General features: G+C 49.0%; 1 protein-coding gene across 1 annotated transcript in view; it reads right to left on the reverse strand.

The window, feature by feature from the left end:
- Positions 1-22,404, reverse strand: part of UVRAG (UV radiation resistance associated) — a 161,991-nt gene that overhangs the window by 119,729 nt on the left and 19,858 nt on the right. Inside the window, exons 3-6 of the mRNA XM_060235346.1 lie at positions 9,377-9,411; positions 7,709-7,870; positions 7,493-7,567; positions 3,195-3,280 (exon numbers count right to left, since the gene is read on the reverse strand). Coding sequence (XP_060091329.1) covers positions 3,195-3,280; positions 7,493-7,567; positions 7,709-7,870; positions 9,377-9,411 — 358 coding nt within the window. The remainder of the gene's footprint in view (positions 1-3,194; positions 3,281-7,492; positions 7,568-7,708; positions 7,871-9,376; positions 9,412-22,404) is intronic.

Here is a 22,404-nt window from a genome sequence, read left to right on the forward strand (position 1 = left end):
AAGTCTGCCGTGAAAACGTGAAAGCAACATCACCCCAGAGTCGGAAACGACTGGTGCTTGCACAGGGAACTACCTTTACCTTTTTAGTAGGCGGAGATACCAGCATTGATGATGAAACAGGAAACCTTCAACTATATAAAAATATAGGAAATGGAAAGGTCCCCTGTGCAAGCACCAGTCGTTTCCAACTCTGGGGTGACGTTGCTTTCACATTTCACAGCAGACTTTTTACGGCAGGGGTCCTCAACCTACGGCCCGCGGGCCAGATGCGGCCCGCTGAGGACGTTTATGCGGCCCGCCGGGTTATGGCAAAATCAGACCGGAAGTGATGTTCGACCTAAACTCGCGTTAGCAACGCACACTTCCGGCACTGGGCTGAGGCGGCGGAGACAGAGTGTGAGGTGATACCGAGGTGAGGTGAGTTCCCAGGCCGGGGTGTGTGGTGTGGGGAAGGGAGAGAGATGCAGAAGATGGAGAACTGACGGCCCGCGGCCTTGTACAGTAACGGCAGTCCGGCCCTCCAACAGTCTGAGGGACAGTGAACTGGCCCCCTATTTAAAAAGGTTGAGGACCCCTGTTTTACGGGGTGGTTTGCCATTGCCTTCCCCAGTCATCTACACTTTCCCCGCAGCAAGCTGAGGACTCCTTTGACCGACCTCGGAAAGATGGAAGGCTGAGTCAACCTCGAGCCGGCTACCTGAAAACCCAACTTCCACCGGGGATCGAACTGAGGTCGTGAGCAGAGCTTAGGACTGCAGTACTTCAGTTTTAACACTCTGCGTCACGGGGTTCTGTATAAAAATAAAAAAGCCCCAGTTTTACATAAGCAAAAAATTGTGACTGCGCAATGCCAGAGAATGCCCCTCAGCATATGTATCTTTATTGATTTATCTTTATTTTTTTCCCTACCTCTCAAATGGGAAAAAAATTGAAGCTGAAGACAGAAAACACAAAGAAGTGTGGCATTTGGCTAGAACTAGTCTCATACAATACAGTTATAATCAGATTAGCTGTGTATTTGGATCCTAAAACTTAACTGAATTCAATGCTGTGTTTGTGTGTGTGTACACACACATACACACAAATTAATTGTGGACAAATTTAGTACAATTTAAATAACTACCATACCAAATATGGGTATATGTCTAACGAGTACGCGTGAATAATTGTTCTTCAATGCTGTTATTTTACACAAAAACCTTTATAAGAAACATTTTGAGCAAATAAAGACTGAATCAATTACACAATACACACATGTGCATATAGCCGTTCTTTACTCTGAATGTTTATTATAAAGATTAAAACAACCGCATTAAAGAATGGTTATTTGTGTGTATTCAGCAGACATCTTTTTAAAGATACGATAGTGTTTTCACACACACACAAATATGTAAAACAGACCATGTCTCAGGTCAGCTTCTTTACCTTATATCTATCCCTCATGGTAATTTGATTAACAGGCAAACCCAAATGCTGGTTTCTCTCACAGATGGCACTGTGCGTACATGACCAGCCTTCAAAGGCCCTTTCACAGGTTCTGGATGTTTTGAGAGTTCCTACTCCAGGCACATTTTTTAACTGCATTAAAATACTTCAATGCTCGCAGAGCAGTCTAATAAAGCCACGAGAGCTCATTCAGCTTTGTCTCCCTACAAGCGTTATCTGCAATGCAACAGTGACATCGTCTGGTACAGCCACAACATCGACGTTTTTGCGCTTTCCAACTCTGACACTGGTGACGAGCAATTCTCACTGTAAAGGGGTCTTATCAACTTGGGGAGGCGGTCGACAAGGGAGACGGCTTCCAGCTGCCTCTCCCTCCCCCACTTCCCCTGGAAACTGTTTCTCAAGAACTGGACTAAGCGCACGCCACGTGCCAAGTCGCAACGGAGAACGTTGAACTGGCAGAGACTGACCAAGAGAGAGATCTTGGGGTCGTGGTAGATAACTCACTGAAAATGTCAAGGCAGTGTGCGTTTGCAATAAAAAAGGCCAACGCCATGCTGGGAATTATTAGGAAGGGAATTGAAAACAAATCAGCCAGTATCATAATGCCCCTGTAGAAATCGATGGTGCAGGCTCATTTGGAGTACTGTGTGCAGTTCTGGTCGCCGCACCTCAAAAAGGATATTATAGCATTGCAGAAAGTCCAGAAAAGGGCAACTAGAATGATTAAAGGGCTGGACCACTTTCCCTATGAAGAAAGGTTGAAACGCTTGGGACTCTTTAGCTTGGAGAAACGTCGACTGCGGGGTGACATGATAAAGGTTTACAAGATAATGCATGGGATGGAGAAAGTAGAGAAAGAAGTCCTTTTCTCCCTTTCTCACAATACAAGAACTCGTGGGCATTCGATGAAATTGCTGAGCAGACAGGTTAAAACGGATAAAAGGCAGTCCTTCTTCACCCAAAGGGTGATTAACATGTGGAATTCACTGCCACAGGAGGTGGTGGCGGCCACAAGCATAGCCACCTTCAAGAGGGGTTTAGATAAAAAATATGGAGCAGAGGTCCATCAGTGGCTATTAGCCATTTTGTGTGTGTGTGTGTGTGTGTGTATAATTTTTTTTGCCACTGTGTGATACAGTGTTGGACTGGATGGGCCATTGGCCTGATCCAACATAGCTTCTCTTATGTTCTTATGTAACCCCCTGCACAATGCAGGAAACTCGCAATACCTCCTAAATTGGAGGAGTGGGGAATCAAATCCAGTTCTCCCAGATAAGAGAGCTATGGCTGACTCAAGGCTATGCTAGCAGGTGCAAGCAGAGAAGGGGGGGAATCAAACCCGGTTCTCGCAGGTAAGAGTCCGCACACTTAACCACTACACTAATCCGGAGCCTGGGGGTATTAGGGTTTGGAAAGGGGAAGGGGCTCTGCAGAATACAAAGCTATACAGCCCACTCTCTGATGCAGATATTTCCTCCAGGACAACTAATCTCCATCTCTGGGTAATTCTGGGAAATCTCTAGGCCCCATAGGAGGTGGCAGCCTGATCAGGGTTAGACCCCTGAGCCGCTGTGTTGAAGTAACATTCAATTTCCATCAGGCAATGCCGCGTGCAACCGCATACGCATACTGGGGAAAGTTTCTTTAAAAACTATGCTTGTTCTGCCGTATGACCAAAATGGCTGTTATACAGACAACTAGCGCCAAAGATTCTCATTTGGGCTTTTCTTGGAAGGACGAGTTACCTGAGCAAAGAGAAGACGTCGTAGGAGTTACGAACGCAGTTCTGATCCACCTGGAGAAGGCTGTTCTTCTGGGTTCCTGAGTGGCCCTTGAGAGGTAAATATAATAATAATACTTTTTATTTATATCCCGCCCTCCCCGCAAAGCAGGCTCAGGGCGGCTCACAACACGTAAATACAATGTACAATAAAACCATATACAATAATTACAATTCCAGTTATAAAATCATCCTTAAAATCATTAAAATTACATTAAGGTTAAGATTATGGTGCTATAGTTAAGATCTTCCATAAAATCCAGTGACTAACACATAAAACATATCCAGCAGGACTTTCTTGGCTCGGCATTAAGTGAAGGCTATTTTAAAGAGATAGGTCTTGCAAGCCCTGTGGAATTGGTCTAGACATCGCAGAGCCCATACCTCCTCCGGGAGTTGGTTCCACAGTAGGGGGGCCGCTATGGAGAAGGCCCGATCCCGGGTGGTCTTCAATCTGGCCTCCCTTGGCCCAGGGATATTCAGCTGGTTCTTTCCAGCTGACCTCAGCGCTCTCTGGGGCTCTCATGGGGTTCAAATATGGAAACAAATTAAACCCACTGCTGGGCAGAGGTCATTTTGTAAAAAAACAGGTGGCGGGGCTCATCCAGGGATTGTTATGCAGCTGCACCTGCGAGTCAATGGACAAGGAGGCGGAACTTTCAGGAGGAGGAGGTGGGACTCTCAGAAAGGTTCAGGAGCAACGCTCCCGTGAGCTCCCACTGAATCCGAGGCCCGGTTCCCTCTAAGCTGGTGAGCAAAAATCCTGCTTTGGGAGCTACTGCATCGATCAGTGCGCTCGGGAGTCATCCTTCCCGAGCTAAGACAAAAATGTGTGAGCTGGAGGCTAAAAATCTGTGAGGTAGCTCACACTAACTCAGCTTAGAGGAAACACTGGTCCCATCCTTCCTGAGGTAAAACAAAAATGTGTGAGCTGGAGGCTAAAAATCTGTGAGGTAGCTCACACTAACTCAGCTTAGAGGGAACACTGGTCAGGGGCCATCCTTCCTGAGGTAAAACAAAAATGTGTGAGCTGGAGGCTAAAAATCTGTGAGCTAGCTCATGCTAACTCAGCTTAGAGGGAACACTGGCCAGGGGCCATCCTTCCTGAGGTAAAACAAAAATGTGTGAGCTGGAGGCTAAAAATCTGTGAGGTAGCTCACACTAACTCAGCTTAGAGGGAACACTGGTCAGGGGCTATCCTTCCTGAGGTAAAACAAAAATGTGTGAGCTGGAGGCTAAAAATCTGTGAGGTAGCTCACACTAACTCAGCTTAGAGGGAACACTGGTCAGGGGCCATCCTTCCTGAGGTAAAACAAAAATGTGTGAGCTGGAGGCTAAAAATCTGTGAGGTAGCTCACACTAACTCAGCTTAGAGGGAACACTGGTCAGGGGCCATCCTTCCTGAGGTAAAACAAAAATGTGTGAGCTGGAGGCTAAAAATCTGTGAGCTAGCTCATGCTAACTCAGCTTAGAGGGAACACTGGCCAGGGGCCATCCTTCCTGAGGTAAAACAAAAATGTGTGAGCTGGAGGCTAAAAATCTGTGAGGTAGCTCACACTAACTCAGCTTAGAGGGAACACTGGTCAGGGGCTATCCTTCCTGAGGTAAAACAAAAATGTGTGAGCTGGAGGCTAAAAATCTGTGAGGTAGCTCACACTAACTCAGCTTAGAGGGAACACTGGTCAGGGGCCATCCTTCCTGAGGTAAAACAAAAATGTGTGAGCTGGAGGCTAAAAATCTGTGAGGTAGCTCACACTAACTCAGCTTAGAGGGAACACTGGTCAGGGGCTATCCTTCCTGAGGTAAAACAAAAATGTGTGAGCTGGAGGCTAAAAATCTGTGAGGTAGCTCACGCTAACTCAGCTTAGAGGGAACACTGGTCAGGGGCCATCCTTCCTGAGGTAAAACAAAAATGTGTGAGCTGGAGGCTAAAAATCTGTGAGGTAGCTCACACTAACTCAGCTTAGAGGGAACACTGGTCAGGGGCCATCCTTCCTGAGGTAAAACAAAAATGTGTGAGCTGGAGGCTAAAAATCTGTGAGGTAGCTCACACTAACTCAGCTTAGAGGGAACACTGGTCAGGGGCTATCCTTCCTGAGGTAAAACAAAAATGTGTGAGCTGGAGGCTAAAAATCTGTGAGGTAGCTCACACTAACTCAGCTTAGAGGGAACACTGGTCAGGGGCCATCCTTCCTGAGGTAAAACAAAAATGTGTGAGCTGGAGGCTAAAAATCTGTGAGGTAGCTCACACTAACTCAGCTTAGAGGGAACACTGGTCAGGGGCCATCCTTCCTGAGGTAAAACAAAAATGTGTGAGCTGGAGGCTAAAAATCTGTGAGGTAGCTCACACTAACTCAGCTTAGAGGGAACACTGGTCAGGGGCCATCCTTCCTGAGGTAAAACAAAAATGTGTGAGCTGGAGGCTAAAAATCTGTGAGCCAGCTCACGCTAACTCAGCTTAGCGGGAACACTGCAGTGGAGATATAAGCTTAAGGGCACAAACGCAGCGATTTTTTAAAAGGCTTAAAAGGTGCTTCGATCTGAGGCCTGCTGCTAGGTAGCAGTGAAACATGGTTCTAGTGATAACTGCCCTCAACTCTCAGATGACTCACTGGGACCCTGTAGGAAGGGTGGCCAAACCGTACATAAAATTGCATTTGTCGGTGTCCTTTATAAAGTTTATATCTCTGCTACCTAATCTCAAATAGGTACACAAATGGCCCAGTCCAACACGGCCCGGCCCGGTCTCATTTTATGTCAGATCAAGCCCTCGTAATAAATGAGTTCGACATCCCTGATTTAAATGGCACCAAAGGATGGAATGGACTCCAAGGAGCTCTTCTGCCAATGACAGCAGCCTCCTCCAGGGCAAGGAGAGGGCTCTGCTGAAGCATTACCTGCACCAAAGGAAGGGCTCAGGCTGTGGGAGGGGCCATGGCTCTGTGGCAGATCATCTGCTTGGCATGCAGAAGGTCCCAGGTTCAATCCCCGGCATCTTCAGTTAAAAGGACCAGGCAGCAGCTGATGGGAAAGACCTCAGCCTGAGACCCTGAAGAGCCACTGAAGAGGGACCCTGGCTCAGTGGTAGAGCCTCTGCTTGGCATGCAGAAGGTCCCAGGTTCAATCCCCGGCATCTCCAGTTAAAAAGAACCAGACAGGAGGTGATGGGAAAGACCTCAGCCTGAGACCCTGAAGAGTCATTGAAGAGGGGTCATGGTGCAGTGGTAGAGCATCTGCTTGGCATGCAGAAGGTCCCAGGTTCAATCCCCAGCACCTCCAGTTACAAAGGCTCGAGTAGAAGGCGATGCAAAAGACTTCCATCTGTCTTACTGGACAAGATTATCCTTGATGGACCGACGGTCTGATTCAGTATAAGGCAGCTTCACGTTTTCACATGATCGTGGGGTTCTCAACGAAAGAGATAAAGCAGAGGTGTTTTCCACTGCATAGGAAAACCTCGTCTTCCTTGGTGGTCTCCCATCCAAGCACAGACCATGTTGGACCCTATTTGGCTTCCACACTAAGATATCAGCTAGCTTCCAAATGGCTTCCAAATCAAGACTGAGGTTGAGCTATTCGGTTACTATCTACTTATACAGTGTATTGCCATGGCCAACGCCCAAAGAGCCAAGTTGGACTACCTCTCAAGGAGTTCATAGAATCATAGAGTTGGAAGAGCTGGAAGTGACCCCGGGGGTCATCTAGTCCAACACCCCCACACATTGCAGGAAATTTACAAATATTTTTAATTACTTTAAATTTATATCCCACCCTCTCCGTGAGCGGACTCAGGGTGGTTAACAACGGCAAAAAAGTACATTAAACAGCTAAAAATTACATTTGCTAACAAAGATTACATTAAAATTGCCAACAGTGCAAGACTAAAACCATAACACATCACTACGGTGCTAATCAAATACCTCCCCCTACATTCACAGTATCCTCATTGCTGTCCGATGGCCATCTAGCCTCCCCTTAAAAACCTCCAGGGAAGGAGAGCCCACCACCTCCCGAGGAAGCCTGTTCCACTGAGGAACCGCTCTAAACTCACAGATACCTCCCCCTAAATTCACAGGATCTTCATTGCTGTCAGATGGCGATTTAGCCTCTGTTGAAAAACCTCCAAGGAAGGAGAGCCCACCACCTCCCAAGGAAGCCTGTTCCACTGAGGAACCACTCTGACTGTCAGGAAGTTCTTCCTCACGTTGAGTCGGAAACGCTTCTGTTTTAACGTCAACCCACTGGTTCATTGATTATCCTTACCTTTTGTTCATAGGAGGCTCCATAGTAACCATCATTCAGCCCGAAAATTATTTCATTTGGGCTACGAGCGTGTATCTGTAATGGAAACCATGCCATCAATTCAATGAACATGCCCCAAAACTCAATTTTTTTTCAGCTACTTACTGTAAAAGTCATTATAGATGTAATCAATTTTATAGATAAATTCGAGTTTGAAGCAGCATACTTTCACTTTACCTGCTGGCCCAAATATTTGAGTCCATCTAGGTTGACTTTCCACTCTATCAGCAACTGGTAAGTGTCCTTCTTCCCACCCCATATCCTCACCACGAAGCAGGACACAGACGTATCGAGGCGATCGGGCATTAGTCCAAAGTCAAGACTCCGCCATGTTGGGTTCTGTGGATATGAAAGAGGACACAACCTCAGCAGAATGAAATAGTCAGGATTGTTTTATCTAAATTTTCAGGAAGCTACTTGACACCAAGTTAGAAGAAGATGATACTGGATTTATATCCCGCCCTCCACTCCGAAGAGTCTCAGAGCGGCTCACAATCTCCTTTACCTTCCTCCCCCACAACAGACACCCTGTGAGGTAGATGAAGATATTGGATTTATATCCTGCCCTCCACTCCGAAGAGTCTCAGAGCGGCTCACAATCTCCTTTACCTTCCTCCCCCACAACAGACACCCTGTGAGGTAGATGAAGATATTGGATTTATATCCTGCCCTCCACTCCGAAGAGTCTCAGAGCGGCACACAATCTCCTTTCCCTTCCTCCCCCACAACAGACACCCTGTGAGGTGGGTGGGGCTAGAGAGTGCTCTCACAGCAGCTGCCCTTTCAAGGACAACCTCTGCCAGGGCTCTGGCTGACCCAAGGCCATTCCAGCAGCTGCAAGTGAAGGAGTGGGGAATCAAACCCGGTTCTCCCAGATAAGAGAGCTATGGCTGACCCAAGGCCATTCCAGCAGGTGCAAGTGGAGGAGTGGGGAATAAAACCCAGTTCTCCCAGATAAGAGAGCTCTGGCTGACCCAAGCCATTCCAGCAGGTGCAAGTGGAGGAGTGGGGGAATCAAACTCAGTTCTCCCAGATAAGAGTCCGCACACTTAACCACTGCACCAAACTAGTAGGGCCCAGCCTTGACAGGGTGAGCTTTGGGGAGGGCGGGGGGAAGCACATAAGAACATAAGAGCAGCCATGTTGGATCAGGCCAATGGCCCATCCAGTCCAACACTCTGTGTCACACAGTGGCAAAAAAAAAAAATTATATATATACATACACACACTGTGGCTAATAGCCACTGATGGACCTCTGCTCCATATTTTTATCCAATCCCCTCTTAAAGCTGGCTATGCTTGTAGCCGCCACCACCTCCTGTGGCAGTGGATTCCACATCTAATCACCCTTTGGGTGAAGAAGTACTTCCTTTTATCCCTTTTAACCTGTCTGCTCAGCAATTTCATCGAATGCCCACGAGTTCTTGTATTGTGAGAAAGGGAGAAAAGTACTTTTTTCTCTACTTTCTCCATCCCGTGCATTATCTTGTAAACCTCTATCATGTCACCCCACAGGCAACGTTTCTCCAGCGGAAGGGAGGGTGCTGGTGGTGGCAGCGGTGGCGAGGCAAACTAGGCAGTTATCTTGGGCACCGGAAACCAAACCGCGTAGGACCAACAAAGTTGAATTCTGGGTGTAAGCTTTCATGCTCTCCTTTCCACCCTTCAAATCTGCCCTTCACTAGTCTGATTCAGCTTCAAGGCACAAAGCTTGACATCTTGGGTAAAGTTAAACACAGAAGTAGAGAGACAGACGTCCAAAGGATTCAACCAAATATCTCTATGGTTTCGGGGGTGGTGGTGAAGAAGCAGCGCTGGCTGCAGCTGTCAACGGAGGAAACTTACCAGAGAGTTCTTTATTACTTCGCTCTTATAGAATTCTAAAAGAAAGAAAGAAAATGAAGGAAAATTAGAGGCTGGGTGGCTGAAGTTGAGAGAGCCACAGAAATGTGAAAATGGCGGGAGGGAGCCTCTTGTATTTACATAAGAACATAAGAGAAGCCATGTTGGATCAGGCCAGTGGCCCCTCCAGTCCAACACTGAGTCACATAAGAGAAGCCATCTTGGATCAGGTCAAGGGCCCATCCATTCCAACACTCTGAGTCACATAAGAACATAAGAGAAGCCATGTTGGATCAGGCCAGTGGCCCATCCAGTCCAAAACTCTGTGTCACATAAGAACATAAGAGAAGCCATCTTGGATCAGGTCAAGGTTCCATCCATTCCAACACTCTGAGTCACATAAGAACATAAGAGAAGCCATGTTGGATCAGGCCAGTGGCCCATCCAGTCCAACACTCTGTATCACATAAGAATATAAGAGAAGCCGTGTTGGATCAGGCCATTGGCCCATCCAGTCCAACACTCTGTGTCACATAAGAACATAAGAGAAGTCATGTTGGATCAGGCCAGTGGCCCATCCAGTCCAACACTCTGTGTCACATAAGAACATAAGAGAAGCCATGTTGGATCAGGCCAATGGCCCATCCAGTTCAACACTCTGTGTCACATAAGAACATAAGCGAAGCCATAATAATAATAATAATAATAATAATAATAATAATAATAATAATAATAATAATAATAATAATAATAATAATAATATATTTTTAATTATACCCCACCCTCTCCGTCTAGGCAGGCTCAGGGCGGCTTACAAGACATGGTACATATACCATGATATAACAATAAAATACAGTTAATACAATAAAATAATACAGTTAAAATACAATTCATGAATTTAAGTTAGATAAATAATTTAAAATTGGTGTAAATTAATGGTGCTACAATTTCACTACATATATAAAGATGGATGATGTCATTGCCAAGGTTCTACCTTAGAAGGCAAGTTGAAAGAGGGCCGTTTTACAAGCCCTGCGGAACTGGTTAAGATCCTGCAGGGCCCGCACCTCCTTTGGCAGCTGATTCCACCATTGGGGTGCCATTATCGAAAAGGCCTGCTCCCCTGTTGTTTTTAGCTTGGCCTCCTTTGGCCCAGGGATTTTCAGAAGATTTTGTGAACTAGATCTCAGTGCTCTCTTGGGAACATATGGAGAGAGATGGTCCCTAAGGTAGGCAGGTCCTCGGCCATATAGGGCTTTAAAGGTAATAACCAGCACCTTGTAACGAACTCAGAACACAATTGGCAGCCAGTGCAGCCCCCAAATCCCTGCGTCGGCAAGGCGGCGGGTCAGCAGCCGATGATCGACCATATCGAACGCAGCCGATAGGTCTAACAACAGCAATACCGCCGAACCGCCTCGATCCAGATGTCGCCGGAGATCATCCAAGAGGGCGACCAGCACTGTCTCCGTCCTGTGGCCCGGGCGGAAGCCGGACTGGTATGGATCTAAGGTGGAAGCGTCATCCAGAAAACTCTGTAACTGCAACACCACAGCCCTCTCTATTGCCCAAAAAGGGCAAATTTGAGACCGGCCGGTAATGCGCCAATTCGGCCAGATCTGATGTAAATTTTTCAAGAGGGGGCGGACCACTGCCTCTTTCAGGGGTGTTGGAAAAAAACCCTCCGAAAGAGATCTATTTATGATGTCCCGTATAGGACATCTTAGCTCCTCCTGGAAAGCCTTAATTAGCCAGGAGGGGCATGGGTCCAGATCACAAGTAGTTGGGCGTGCAGTAACGAGGATTCTGTCGACTTCCTCAATGTTGGATCATGCCAATGGCCCATCCAGTCCAACACTCTGTGTCACATAAGAACATAAGAGAAGCCATGTTGGATCAGGCCAATGGCCCATCCAGTCCAACACTCTGAGCGTTTTCGCACTCACCTTCAGCCGGTGCGACGCCACTCTTCACCGCGCGGGATCTGCGCGGATTTAGCACTAAACGCCGCGGAGCAGCCGGAAGAGCCAGAAAGTCCCTGCGCTTTTGCGGCGCAAACGGAAACCGCCAAAAAGCAGTTTCGGTTTGCGCGGCAAAAGCACCGGGACTTTCTGGCTCTTCCGGCTGCTCCGCGGCGTTTAGTGCGAAATCCGTGCAGATCCTGCGCGGTGAAGAGGGGGGTCGCGCCAGCTGAAGGTGAGTGCGAAAACGCCCTCTGTGTCACATAAGAACACAAGAGAAGCCATGTTGGATCATGCCAATGGCCCATACAGTCCAACACTCTGTGTCACATAACAACATAAGAGAAGCCATGTTGGATCAGGCCAATGGCTCATACAGTCCAACACTACGTCACACAGTGGCCAAAACCCAGGGGCCATCAGGAGGTCCACCAGTGGGGCCAGAACTCTAGAAGCCTTCCCCCCTCTTGCCTTCTAAGCACCAACAATACAGAGCATCACTGCCCCAGACATAAGAGAAGCAACGTTGGATCAGGTCAATGGCCCATCCAGTCCAACAATCAGTGGGGCTGTAGCTCAGCGGTAGAGCATCTGCTTGGTAAGCAGAAGGTCCCAGGTTCAATCCCTGGCATCTCCAGTTAAAAGGACCAGGCAGTAGGCGATGGGAAAGACCTCAGCCTGAGACCCTGGAGAGACATACAGTGGGGCTGTAGCTCAGTGGCAGAGCATCTGCTTGGTAAGCAGAAGGTCCCAGGTTCAATCCCCGGCATCTCCAGTTAAAAGGACCAGGCAGTAGGCGATGGGGAAGACCTCAGCCTGAGACCCTGGAGAGACATACAGTGGGGCTGTAGCTCAGTGGCAGAGCATCTGCTTGGGAAGCAGAAGGTCCCAGGTTCAATCCCCGGCATCTCCAGTTAAAAGGACCAGGCAGTAGGCGATGGGGAAGACCTCAGCCTGAGACCCTGGAGAGACATACAGTGGGGCTGTAGCTCAGTGGCAGAGCATCTGCTTGGGAAGCAGAAGGTCCCAGGTTCAATCCCCAGCATCTCCAGTTAAAAGGACCAGGCAGTAGGCGATGGGAAAGACCTCAGCTTGAGACCCTGGAGAGCCACTGCCAGTCTGAGCAGACAAGAATGACCTTGACGGACCAAGGTTCTGATTCAGTAGGAGGCAGCTTCAGGTGTGTTCATGAACACAGCTTTCACATCCCCTCCTACCTGAACCCTTTCAACTGGAGACGTTGGGGACTGAACCTGTGACCAAGCAGCCAAGCAGATGCTCTAACACTGAACCACAGGTAGCATGGGAGAGAGCTGCAAGTCGTGGAGCACTGGGCCTCGGTTTGCAGCCTGTGGCCACCAACGGCAGCTGAATTATCACCATCTCAGAACATCCTTGTGCCTCATGACCTGTTTTAAGTTTGTATGGGGGAGCAAGGCTTTTTTTTGTAGCAGGAATCCTTTGCATATTAGGCCACCCGCCCCCCCCCCCCCCCCGATGTAGCCAATCCTCCTGGAGCTTACAGTACGCCCTGTACTGCGGGGTGACATGATAGAGGTTTACAAGATAATGCATGGGATGGAGAAAGTAGAGAAAGAGGTACTTTTCTCCCTTTCTCACAATACAAGAACTCGTAGGCATTCAATGAAATTGCTGAGCAGACAAATTAAAACGGATAAAAGGAAGTACTTTCACCCAAAGGGTGATTAACATGTGGAATTCACTGCCACAGGAGGTGGTGGCGGCCACAAATAGCCACCTTCAAGAGGGGTTTAGATAAAAATATGGAGCACAGGTCCATCAGTGGCTATTAGCCACAGTGTGTGTGTGTGTGTGTGTGTGTGTGTGTGTGTGTATTTGGCCGCTTTGTGACACAGAGTGTTGGATTGGATGGGCCGCTGGCCTGATCCAACATGGCTTCTCTTATGTTCTTTTGTACTAAGAGCCCTGTAAGCTCTTGGAGGATTGGCTACATCAGGGAGGTGTGGCCTAATATGCAAAGGAGTTCTTGCTACATAAGAAGCCGTTAGGGCACACACCCCTGATGTAGCCAATCCTCTTGGAGTTACAGTAGGCTCTGTACTAAGAGCCCTGTAAGCTCTTGGAGGATTGGCTACATCAGGGAGGTGTGGCCTAATATGAAAAGGCCTATGTGCTGTATAGACAAAATGGAGGTGAGAAGAACAATGCTGGCTGCTTTGGATCCCCACTGAGGAGAAAGGCAAGGTACAAGTGAAGGAAATAAATAACTGTGAACAAAAACTGCCATTCCAGCAACAAAGAAATGGAAGTCTCCCACAGCTACCCTGGGACCTGGAAGATGGTCACAACCAGAGTTCCCTTTAAGCTGAGTTAAGGTGAGCTGGCTCACAGTTTTTTTAGTCTCCGGCTCACAGATTTTTGTCGTAGCTCAGGAAAAATCGGCTCAGGGCAAACTAATTGATGAAGCAGCTCACAACGTTAATGCCGGTAGCTCACAAAGTAGAATTTTTGCTCACAAGACTCCACAGCTTAGAGGGAGTACTGCTCACAAGGTTTTCTGTCTGCTCAGTTTGGTGCAATGGTGAAGTGTGCGGACTCTCATCTGGGAGAACCGGGTTTGATTCCCCACTCCTCCACTTGCAGCTGCTGGAATGGCCTTGGGTCAGCCATAGCTCTCTTATCTGGGAGAACCGGGTTTGATTCCCCACTCCTCTACTTGCAGCTGCTGGAATGGCCTTGGGTCAGCCAGAGCTCTCTTATCTGGGAGAACCGGGTTTGATTCCCCACTCCTCCACTTGCAGCTGCTAGCATGGCCTTGGGTCAGCCAGAGCTCTCTTATCTGGGAGAGCTGGGTTTGATTCCCCACTCCTCCACTTGCAGCTGCTGGAATGGCCTTGGGTCAGCCATGGCTCTCTTATCTGGGAGAATCGGGTTTGATTCCCCACTCCTCCACTTGCAGCTGCTGGAATGGCCTTGGGTCAGCCAGAGCTCTCTTATCTGGGAGAGCCGGGTTTGATTCCCCACTCCTCCACTTGCAGCTGCTGGAATGGCCTTGGGTCAGCCAGAGCTCTCTTATCTGGGAGAACCGGGTTTGATTCCCCACTCCTCCACTTGCAGCTGCTGGAATGGCCTTGGGTCAGCCAGAGCTCTCTTATCTGGGAGAGCTGGGTTTGATTCCCCACTCCTCCACTTGCAGCTGCTGGAATGGCCTTGGGTCAGCCATGGCTCTCTTATCTGGGAGAATCGGGTTTGATTCCCCACTCCTCCACTTGCAGCTGCTGGAATGGCCTTGGGTCGGCCAGAGCTCTCTTATCTGGGAGAGCCGGGTTTGATTCCCCACTCCTCCACTTGCAGCTGCTGGAATGGCCTTGGGTCAGCCATAGCTATCGCAGGAGTTGTCCTTGAAAGGGCAGAGGCTGTGAGAGCCCTCTCAGCCCCACCCACCTCACAGGGTGTCTGTTGTGGGGGAAGAAGATAATTGTAAGCCACTCTGAGTCTCTGATTCAGACAGAAGGGCGGGGTATAAATCTGCAGTCGTCTTGTTATCTGGGAGAACCAGGTTTGATTCCCCACTCCTCCACTTGCACCTACTGGAATGGCCTTGGGTCAGCCAGAGTGCTCTTATCTGGGAGAACCCGGTTTGATTCCCCATTCCTCCACTTGCACCTGCTGGAATGGCCTTGGGTCATCTAGCGCTCTCTTCTCTGGGAGAACCAGGTTTGATTCCCCACTCCTCCACTTGCACCTGCTGGGATGGCCTTGGGTCAGCCATAGCTTTGGCAGAGGTTGTTCCTGAAAGGGTAGCTTCTGTCAGAGGTCTCTCAGCCACACCCACCTCACAGGGTGTCTGTTGCGGGCGAAGAAGACATAGGAGATTGTAAGCCACTCTGAGTCTCTGATTCAGAGAGAAGGGCGGGGTATAAATCTGCAGTCTTCTTCTTCTTCTCAGACTTGCAGCAGATCCTTTGAGTCGGCATTCCGCACGTTGCTGGCATCTACCTGGCCACCACAGTTGCGTCCAGGGGCAACGCTAGCCAGGCTTCCTGGGAACCATTTGAGGTTCCAAGACAGTCAGCCCATCGTGACCTCACAACAGCTCAATAAATGATAACGGTGTGGAAAGCACAGGCTAAAAGAAGTAAGGGGGAAGGGAGGGTGGCACAGGAAGCTCTACCTCCCCATACTGTAATTTTAGAAGCTGTCGTGGAACAATGGCTGGCTGCGGTCCTGGAAGGAGGGTGTTCCTCAAACTAATCTACTGTTCCTCCATCTCGGCCAGCGTCTCGGGGTTAAGAATGCCTTTGCTGCTCGGAACTCGAAAAATCCACCCTGTCCTTTGTGTCAACTGGAGGGAAACAATAATAATAATAATAATAATAATAAATTTTATTTGTACCCCGCCCTCCCCTGCCGAAGCAGGCTCAGGGCGGCTAACAATACGGTGACCAATGGTGCACCAACAATAAAACAGTTACATTAGAAACATTAAATTAACATAAACTAACCTTAAAAGCCTGAATTAAAACAATTAACTAAAACATTTTATGACGCTATCCTTGACACTCTTCTAGTTGATGCTGATGGCGGATTTTCAGTTATTCATAAGCTAATTTAAAAAGGGTGGTCTTGCAGGCCCTGCGGAACTGATCAAGGTTCCGCAGGGCCCGCACCTCCTCTGGGAGTTGGTTCCAGAGATGTGGGGCTGCGGCCGAAAAGGCCCGAGAGCGAGTATTCTGTAGTTTAATTTGTCTTGGCCCAGGGGTAGTCAGTCTGTTCTTTCCTACTGACCTCAGTGCTCTCTGGGGTTCATACGGGGAGAGACGGTCCTTCAGGTAGGCTGGTCCTCGGCCATATAGGGCTTTAAAGGTGATAACCAGCACTTTGTACCGGACCCGGTATACAATTGGTAACCAGTGCAGTTCGCGTAGCCCCGGCCGCACATGTTCCCATCTTGGGAGACCAAGTAACAGCCTGGCCGCCGCGTTCTGCACTAGCTGTAACTTCCGGGTCCGGCACAGAGGCAGCCCCATGTAGAGGGCGTTACAGTAGTCCAATCGTGAGGTGACCGTCGCATGGATCACCGTTGCTAGGTCCCGACGCTCCAGGAAAGGGGCCAACTGCTTTGCCCGCCTCAGATGGAAGAAAGCTGACTTGGCAGTGGCTGTTATCTGGGCCTCCATTGATAATGAAGGCTCCAGTAAAACACCCAGACTCTTCACCTGCTGCGCCGCCTTTAGCTGCACACCATCGAAGGTCGGGAGGGATATTTCCCCCCCTGGAGCGCCGCGACCCACACAGAGAACCTCTGTCTTTGCCGGATTCAGCTTCAGCCCACTCAGTCTAAGCCACGTTGCGATAGCCTGTAACGCCCGATCCAGGTCCTCCGGGGGGGAGGCGGGCCGGCCGTCCATTAGCAGATAGAGCTGGGTGTCATCCGCATATTGGTGGCAGCCCAGCCCAAACCTCCTGGCAATCTGGGCAAGGGGGCGCATATAGATGTTAAATAACATCGGGGAGAGGACTGCTCCCTGAGGCACCCCACAATCTAGTGTGCGCCTCTGGGATCGTTCACCCCCGATCGCCACCCTTTGTCCCCGACCCATGAGGAAAGAGGAGAGCCATTGTAAAGCAGACCCCTTAACCCCAATGTCGGCGAGGCGGTGGATCAGTAGCCGATGGTCGACCGTATCAAATGCAGCCGACAGATCTAATAACATCAGCACTGCTACACCGCCTCGATCCAGTTGCCGTTGGAGGTCATCTGCCAAGGCGACCAAGACCGTCTCCGTCCCGTGGCCCGGTCGGAAGCCAGACTGGCACGGGTCTAGGACAGAAGCGTCATCTAGAAATCTCTGTAGCTGCAACGCCACTGCCCTCTCGATGATTTTACCTAAAAATGGTAAGTTAGACACCGGTCGATAGTTCGCCAATTCGGCCGGGTCTGCTGTTGATTTTTTCAAGAGGGGGCGGACCAAGGCCTCTTTCAGAGGCGTTGGAAAACGCCCCTCTAAGAGGGATCTATTTATGATGTCCCGTAGAGGACATCTAAGCTCCCTCTGGCAAGATTTAATCAGCCAGGAGGGGCAAGGGTCCAGATCACATGTTGTTGGGCGAGCAGCGGAGAGAATTCCATCAACTTCTTCCAGGCTGAGTGGGTCGAAGTGGTCCAGCAGTAAATCCGAAGACAGGCGCGGAGCCTCAGTCTGACTTACTGTATCTAATGTGATAGGTAGGTCTTGGCGGAGTGATGAGATTTTATCTGCAAAATATTTCGCAAATGCCTCGCAGCCTATCTCCAATTCTCTAACGTTTGGTTTGCCTTGTGGCAGTGTTATAAGATCGCCAATTACCCTAAACAGTTGTGCTGGGCGCGAATTTGCAGATGCAATCTTGGCTGCAAAGTATTGTTTCTTTGCAGCCTTGACTGCCATCTCATATGACTTCATAAACGTTCTATAGGATGTTCTCGTCACTTCGTCCCGAGTATGCCTCCACCGCCTCTCTAGTCGTCTGAGCCCTTGCTTCAGCTGGCGTAGCTCCAAGGTATACCATGGAGCCAGCTTCATACGAGGGCGCAGAGGGCGCCGGGGTGCGATTTCTTCGATGACCCTGGATAGCTGATCTTGCCAGACTTCCACCAGGTCATCGAGGGAATCGCCAGTGGGCCAAGGGTCCCTCAGGGCCGTTTGGAACCGTTCCGGGTCCATCAGGCCCCGAGGGCGAGCCAAAATAGGCTCTCCGCCCATACAGGGTTGGGGCGGCATCTCCATACGGGCCTTAAGGGCTAGGTGATCCGACCATGGGACCGCTTCATCTGCGATATCGTTCACCAAAATCCCAGACGCAAAGATCAAGTCTAGTGTGTGTCCGGCCTGATGCGTGGGTGTTGTAACAAATTGAGAGAGTCCTAGTGTCGCCATGGAAGACACTAGGTCCATCGCCTGAGTGGAGGCCGTGTCGTCGACATGGACATTGAAGTCACCCAGGACCATAAGCCCCGGGCTCTCCAATGCCCAGCCCGCCACTGCCTCCAATAGTGATGGTAAGGCGCTGGCTGGTGCGTTAGGCGGATGGTACACCAGCCAGATCGCCAACCCCTCCCCAACATCCCACCACAGACCGACACACTCAATGCCATCGATCTTTGGGGCCGGGAGAGCCCTAAAGGAGTAAGCCTCCCGTATGAGCAATGCCACCCCTCCCCCCCGCCCGTTACTCCGTGACTGGTGAAAGACCGAGTAACCTGGGGGGGTCATCTGGGAGAGAGCTACTGTCTCTCCTTCCCGCACCCAGGTCTCGGTCACGCAAGCCAGGTCCACGTCCTGCCTAAGCAGGAACTCCTTAAGGGTTGAGGTCTTGTTATTGATGGACCTGGCGTTGCATAACACCAGTGACGGAGACGAGCATTTCCTCTTAGGCCCACTACCTGCCACCGTTGGGATGGGCAATAGACTGGAAGGTGGCCGAGCACTGGTTTGTCTCTGTCTCCTTCCCTTATATAATTGTCTATTCCCACCGTCATATCTTCCCCTCCCCAGGAGCACTGGAATCCCCTGGGCCAACATCTACACTCACTTGGAGTGGGCTCGCAGTATACTCCTCACAGTTGTTCCCAATTATCCTCACCTGGCTTTCACTCTTTCCTCCCCTGTCTGTTCTTCCAATACTTGCTGCCAGTTAACCAATTATCATAAGTAATTAATTTAGTAGTCCACTCAATTTCCCTTCCAATTAACTAGTATAATATTAAATTGATCAATTTCAGCACCATTAATAAACAGACCATCCCTCCCCCTTACCAATTGATGTGCTGAAATTATAAATATAATTACATATAAATTGATATATATAAATATATTGTAGGAATCAATCACTAAAAACAAAGAACCTGGATTGCCCCAAGTGAGTAAGCAGCTGAGATGGTTTCAAGAGGGTAGCCGTGTCGGTCTGAAGCAGAAGTCGTCGATTTGATTCCAGTAACACCTTAGAGATCAACGATGTTTTTTGGAAGATAAGCTTTAAACTTGGACTTTCAGAAAGTTATACCCTGAAGTTTAAGATGCTACTGGATTTAAATCTACTCATGGTCAAAATGGCATTTTGGAAGAAGTTTCCCCAGTCCAAGGCCACTCACCACATCGAGTTTCTATACGACTCCTGGGTAGGGATGTGCAAAAAAAAAAAAATTCGGATTTACACGGATTCGGAAGTATACGGGGGGGGGGGGAATTCGGAATCCCCGTATACTCCTGAATACCGCATTCGGAATAGCCGCATTCGGAATAGCCACGGTAGATGCGCGGCTATTTCTGAATATACGGCCCTATTATACCCTATGGGCCACTGAAATCAATGGCAAATAGGGTATATTTGAAGCCACCTGGAGGGGAGGGGGGTTGAGGGAGAGCCCCCAAATTTGCAGGGGACCTGCAGGGGACTCTCCCCTCCAACCCCCCCAAGTCCCAAAAAGATTGGGCCAGGGGATCCCATTCCAGGGGCACCCAAAGAGGGTGCCCCTATTCCATCATTATACCCTATGGGCCATCCCTCTATCTACTCTATGAACCCTGCAGTGCAGGCCTGGAACCAATATAAACCCAGTTTCCAACATCACTGCCACACAAAACACAATCTGCTCAAGGTCTGCAGCAAACCCAGGTGCCAGCTCTCCAGCCCTGCCCCAAACAACACGGGGAGAGCTGGCCAACCACAACAAGCCTGCTGGTTCTGGGTCTCTCACCCAGGTGCCAGCTTCCCTGCCACAGAACACACAATCTACTCTATAAAAACAAGAAAGTGACCCAGCCCACACACACCTTCGCCAACCCCCACACCAACCTGAGGTAATTTTAAAAAAACCAAAACAAAACCAGCAGAATCACAAAAGGCCAAGTGTTAAAAAAGTGGCGTTTTCACCAATAAGAAAGCTCAGGCCAAATCAGTCAACAACACCCCCCCCCCCTAAAACCAGAACCAGGAAAAGGGGGACAAAAGTGGCCTTTTAAACAATGGAAATTAGTAACAGCAGCAGCACAACACAGCAGCAACAAATCAAACACTGAATACTTTTAAAACAGTAAAAAAAATAACTTTTAACAATACAGGAACTTTGCCACCCCTTCCCCCCCAAAAAAACCTTTCACCCTAACCCCAAGAAATCCAAGCCACCCAAATCAGGAGAAGTAAAAGGACACTGCACTTTTAAAAATCCTCTCACTAAATTAATATATGGACAAATTGGCAACCCCCCCACCCCAGGCCCCCTCCCCAAGCAGAAACCCCTAACCCCCTAACCCCAAATAAGCTACCCCACGACCACCACCACCCAAATCTGGATAAGTAAAGGGACTCTGAGTCTTAAAAAGTCCTTTTACCAACAATAAATAAAAACAAGAACCCCAATACTGTCTTACCTTGTCTTCTCTAGTCCAGGGAAGTCTGGTAAGGCTGAGTGAGAGAGCAGCAGGCAGCAGCTGAAGCCAAGGGCCAGCCAGCCAGCAGCACAATCTCTCACACCAACCAACAAAGCAGCAATGGAGGAGTCCAGCCAGGAAGACTCCTTAAAAAGCCCTGCAAAGCATGCATTTGCAATGCATTTTGCAAATGCATGCTTTGGATTGGCTGCTGGGGCTCCTCTTCCCCCTCCCCGATCCCAGGGAGGCTATGGAAAAGGCAACTAAAGGCGGGAAAGTAGGCAAGCAGCTCCTTTGAGGCTGCAGAAGCTACTTTCCCGCCTTTTGAATTGACAGCCGTATACTTACGAATAGCTATTCGTAAGTATACGGCGAGCCGTATTCGGCTGCCGTATAATGGGCGCCTATGGGGATCGGCTGCAGCCTATTCCGTATACAGCCGAATCAGTGGTGATTCGGCTGTAAATACGGTTCGGCCGAACCGAATGCACATCCCTACTCCTGGGCTGCCTTTCAGACACTGCTGTTTGCCCAACTACAATATACGAGCATACGAGAAACCATGTTGGATCCAGCCAACGGCCTATCCAGAACAACACTTTGTGTCGCAGTGGCCAAAACCCTGTAAACTCAGAGAAAGGCAGTATATAAATTAAAATTATCAATAAAGAAATCTAGGTGCCATCAGGAAGTCCATCAGCGGAGCCAGAACTCCAGAAGCCCTCCCACTCTTGCCCCCCCAAAATAAGATTTCTACAATGGTTGGTAAATCAAAAGCAGGTTTGCAATTTACAGATTTATACCTGAACAACGCCTGAACAGCATACTCAAGATTGCTACAGCACTGACATTTTCCTCCAGATTTTGATGCAATTGTTCAAAGCAAGAAGCGTCAGCTCACTTGTCTGAAACTGTTAAATAAACAAAATATTGCAAAAGTGGTAATCTGTTAACATGTTTTCTTTTAAGCTATAAAAAAAAATCTTTGTAGTACCTGCTGCTGAAATGGTGGCATTTTAATCTGCACAGCCAATCAGAAGCCAGAAGCAGTCGCAAACTGGGAGCCCAGGTTGTATTTGGTGCTCCTAACTTGGTCAAGCCATGACATAGATGGCCTACGCTAGCTTGACCTCATCAGATCTCAGAAGCTAAGAAGCAGGGGTGTCGCACATGTGACCCAAGGGCCAAATCAGGCCCCCGAGCAACTGGCTGTCATCTGCTTCCTTCTCCCTCTCTCTTGCTTCCTTCTGCATAAACAGCTTGCTTTGCCAGGCTTGCTCAATCACACAGGTGCTACAGCCTCTATTTTCTCCACTGGCTGAGGCTCCTCCCTTGGGGAGGAGGGGGGAGAGCTTGCTTTACCAGGCTCCCTCAATCTCACAGCGCAGCTATTCAGCCAAGCCTCTCTTCCTTCTATTGGCTGAAGCTCCTCCCTCTCCTTGTCCCTGGGGAAAGAAGGAAAGAGCCAGAGCTTCCTTTGCCCAGTTCCCTGGATTGTGCGGAGAGATACAAAGAAAGCACCTTTAAGACCAACAAGCGCTAATGTTTTAAGCATGTTTTATTTTAAGCTTCTAAAATATCTCTGCAATTGTCTGTGTCCTTTGTAAAGTTTATATCTCTGCTATGTGGCATTACATTTTATGACACACATGGCCTGGGCCAGCTATGTCAGATC

The sequence above is a fragment of the Heteronotia binoei genome, chromosome 3 (assembly GCF_032191835.1).
Source record: "Heteronotia binoei isolate CCM8104 ecotype False Entrance Well chromosome 3, APGP_CSIRO_Hbin_v1, whole genome shotgun sequence".
Taxonomy (NCBI): Eukaryota; Metazoa; Chordata; class Lepidosauria; order Squamata; family Gekkonidae; genus Heteronotia; species Heteronotia binoei.